This window comes from Sceloporus undulatus, chromosome 5, assembly GCF_019175285.1.
Source record: "Sceloporus undulatus isolate JIND9_A2432 ecotype Alabama chromosome 5, SceUnd_v1.1, whole genome shotgun sequence".
Lineage (NCBI taxonomy): Eukaryota > Metazoa > Chordata > Lepidosauria > Squamata > Phrynosomatidae > Sceloporus > Sceloporus undulatus.
In genome coordinates this window covers 190798991-190801937 of record NC_056526.1, presented here as the reverse complement: position 1 = coordinate 190801937, position 2947 = coordinate 190798991, and the positions used below count along the sequence as shown (strand labels likewise).

Sequence of the window (2947 nt, the reverse complement as noted above, 5' to 3'; positions counted from 1 at the left end):
TTAATTTCCTTTGGAGGAGAGCCATGTGACCTTTTGGTGATGGTTCTATGATGAAGTGTCTGAGATCTTAACACTGAAGGGCAATGAGGATGATAAGAGCTACAAAGGTTGAAGGAGCTAGGCATGTTCAGGCTAGTGAAGATAAAACTGAGAGGTGATTGTCCTCTTTAAATATCTCAAGGGCTGCTACAGAGAACCAAATCTAGTGGTCTGAAGTTATGGGAGAGTAGATTTCATAGAGTAGATTTCACCACACTGGTGAAAAGGGAACAGAACCACATAGTTAAAAGTTAGCAATAAGGATGTAACTGCTGGGTCAAATTAGATAGTAGTTAAGGGGAGGAAGTTAGCAAGTGAAGAAGGAAAGAGTAAATAGACAACGGGAGCAAGATTGTAGAAGATGATGGAAGATCAAGTAGATAAGAGGGACATTAATAAGGAGAACACCGGTGAGAGTAAGTAGATGGAGAAGATAGAGGGGAACCCAGGAAGATTCAACCGCTATAAGTAGGGGGTGGGTGGGAGGGAGTCTTATAGAACAACCTTTCTTTGTATGTAAAGTTTGTACATGTTTTATGTTTGGTATGTCTCAATAAAAAATATTTTTTTAAAAAAAAAGTTAGCAATAAGGACAATCTGTTTGTAATGTTTATCTTGTTGTGAAGGTAGTTCTTCAGTGGGTCATTTGTTCTGATGTCAAATTTTAATGTCATTGGCCCCTGATACTCATAAAGAAGCAAGTAACTGAACCAATAGTTAATTTTAACATGCTGCCTTCAGGTCCTGGCTGTGTCATCTATGGAATCAAGACAAGTGAAATGAGAAACAAGCACTGCTTAGAAAAGTTATTTTTGACCACAACTCTAAGAATCTCAGGTGGTGGTGGATTAGTGGATTTGTAGTCAGAAACGTAACTTTTGCAAGGTCCACCCCACACCTGCTAGTATTTCTCAAGTCCCAACAGTCATGATCTTCATGATGTCCTCCATATGTGTATCGAGAGAAAATCATGTTCCGTGACTTTTCTGCTGTGAAGCTCCAGCTCAAGGGATCTATTGATTTCTCCCCCTGCCTTTCTCCCTTCTTTTTCTGGAAGATCCACCCAGGAAAGCTTTGGTGAAGTCATTCTTGGAGACCCAGAAAGGGAAGTTGGCCGTCATTGTGTGCACCGTTGAGAGCAACCCCATCTCCATGCTGTCTCTCCGTCGAGCCAACCAAGTTCTGGCAGCCAGTTCCTCCCAACTGAACAGAGCGCTGGACCATAAGCTGAAGGCAGCTTCCTCTCCAAACTCCTTGAGGCTGGAGATCAAAGAGGTCAGCCCAGATGATGAAGGGACGTACGAGTGTCTGGCGAGTAACGGAATCGGCCAGACAAGCACCTCCTTAGACTTCACGGTGGAGAGTGAGTAACCATGTTTAAACCATTCTTATCCCAGATAAGAACTTATCACTTTCCACAATGATAACAGTGGTGGCGGTCACAGTGGCGGGGATGATTCAAACTAATGACCAATTAGAATAAAATCTGCTAGACATAATTGTGGTAGAGAAGCTTGGGTCCAGGGGGTTTGAAGTGTCACACACACCCCCACATTGACCTTCTCTCACACCAGAAGATACAGAAACCTTAGTAATGTTTTTTGTACTAATCTCACTCATAAATCATCATTCCTGTATATCCCTGGATATAATGGCAATAGTTGTGACAGAAACAACTCCTAAACAACTGTTTGTCCTCCTAACTCCCAAAGCTGGAGTCTCCTGCCTTGGAGTGGAGTGTAGGAGGAATCCAGGGATTCTTCATCCTCTTAGCTCCCAAAGCAGGAGGCTGTTGTGTCAAAGAGAGACATCAGCCTCCTGCTACAGGAGTCAATAGCAGGAGGATTCCCTGGATTCCTCCTTCACCCTACTCCCACAGGAGAAGGATGCTCTTTCCCGATGACATGACCACCTCCTGTTTTGGGAGTTAGGAAGGGGGAATATTCTCTGGTTTCCTCCTTCACCCCATTCCTGAAGCAAGAGGCTCTTGTATCAATGGGAGCCAGCAGCCTCCTCCTAAGGTTGCTCACTCCCCAGTTCTCCTGACTTCTTCTTCTTCTCTCTCTCTCTCTCTCTCTCTCTCGCTCTCTCTCTCATGTTTGGGGCTAGGCCATACTGGGAGAATGGAGGAACCCAGAAAGTCCAGAGGGAGTTGAAGTTCACTTTCTGGCCATGCTTTCTCTTCTGCTGAGCTTCCCTTGTCTTAAAGCGATGCAAACACTACATCCCATTTCTGCCAAAAGGCAGGAGGTTGTCGTGTCATTGGGAAACTAGGGTGATGGCCATGGAGTCACCCCACTTATGGTGTCACCCAGTGCAGTCTACACTCCCTGTATCCTCCTAATGATGCCTCTGCTCAGATCAACAGTTCCTTAGCCAAGCTTTCCTTGTTTAGCTTTCACCCACTTCAGCCCTGTTCTTCTCTCTCTTTGCAGCCACCCGGGTTGTGATCCAGCCCATCTCAGATGTGCGTGAGGGAGAGCATGTCTCCCTCACCTGTGAAGACACTGCATCCATGTCCAATTCTCTTTACACCTGGTACAAGAATGCAAAGTGGTTGATCGAGGATTCAGCTCCTTCTCTCCAGTTCCACGCTGTGTCCGCCAGCGATATGGGCACATACTCCTGCCAAGTTCGTAGTGAGAGGGGAATCCGGACTTCTCCCCCTGCTGCCTTGCATGTGCTCTGTAAGTACCTTTGCGCTTATGGACAGAATAGCCTCTTGGGTACGGTTTGTGAACAGTGGAAACATGGTGTGGGGCAAGGTGCAGATCAGCCTGCATTTTGGAATTGGTTGGAAGGAGGTGTGGGACTTTATTACCAATGAAAATTTGGCACTGGGAAAGCTCCTGGAAACAGGAGGAATTGCCATAGAACTGAGAGTGGCTTTGCTATCCCTGAAAAGAAA

The 2947-nt window shown here is 45.7% G+C and overlaps 1 protein-coding gene across 1 annotated transcript in view; it reads left to right on the top strand.

Moving 5' to 3' along the window:
* The window catches only part of LOC121931743 (sialoadhesin-like), a 6812-nt gene that overhangs the window by 2531 nt on the left and 1334 nt on the right, over nucleotides 1-2947 (top strand). The window contains exons 3-4 of the mRNA XM_042469725.1: nucleotides 1097-1402; nucleotides 2475-2770. Of these exons, the coding sequence (XP_042325659.1) occupies nucleotides 1097-1402; nucleotides 2475-2770 (602 nt within the window). The remainder of the gene's footprint in view (nucleotides 1-1096; nucleotides 1403-2474; nucleotides 2771-2947) is intronic.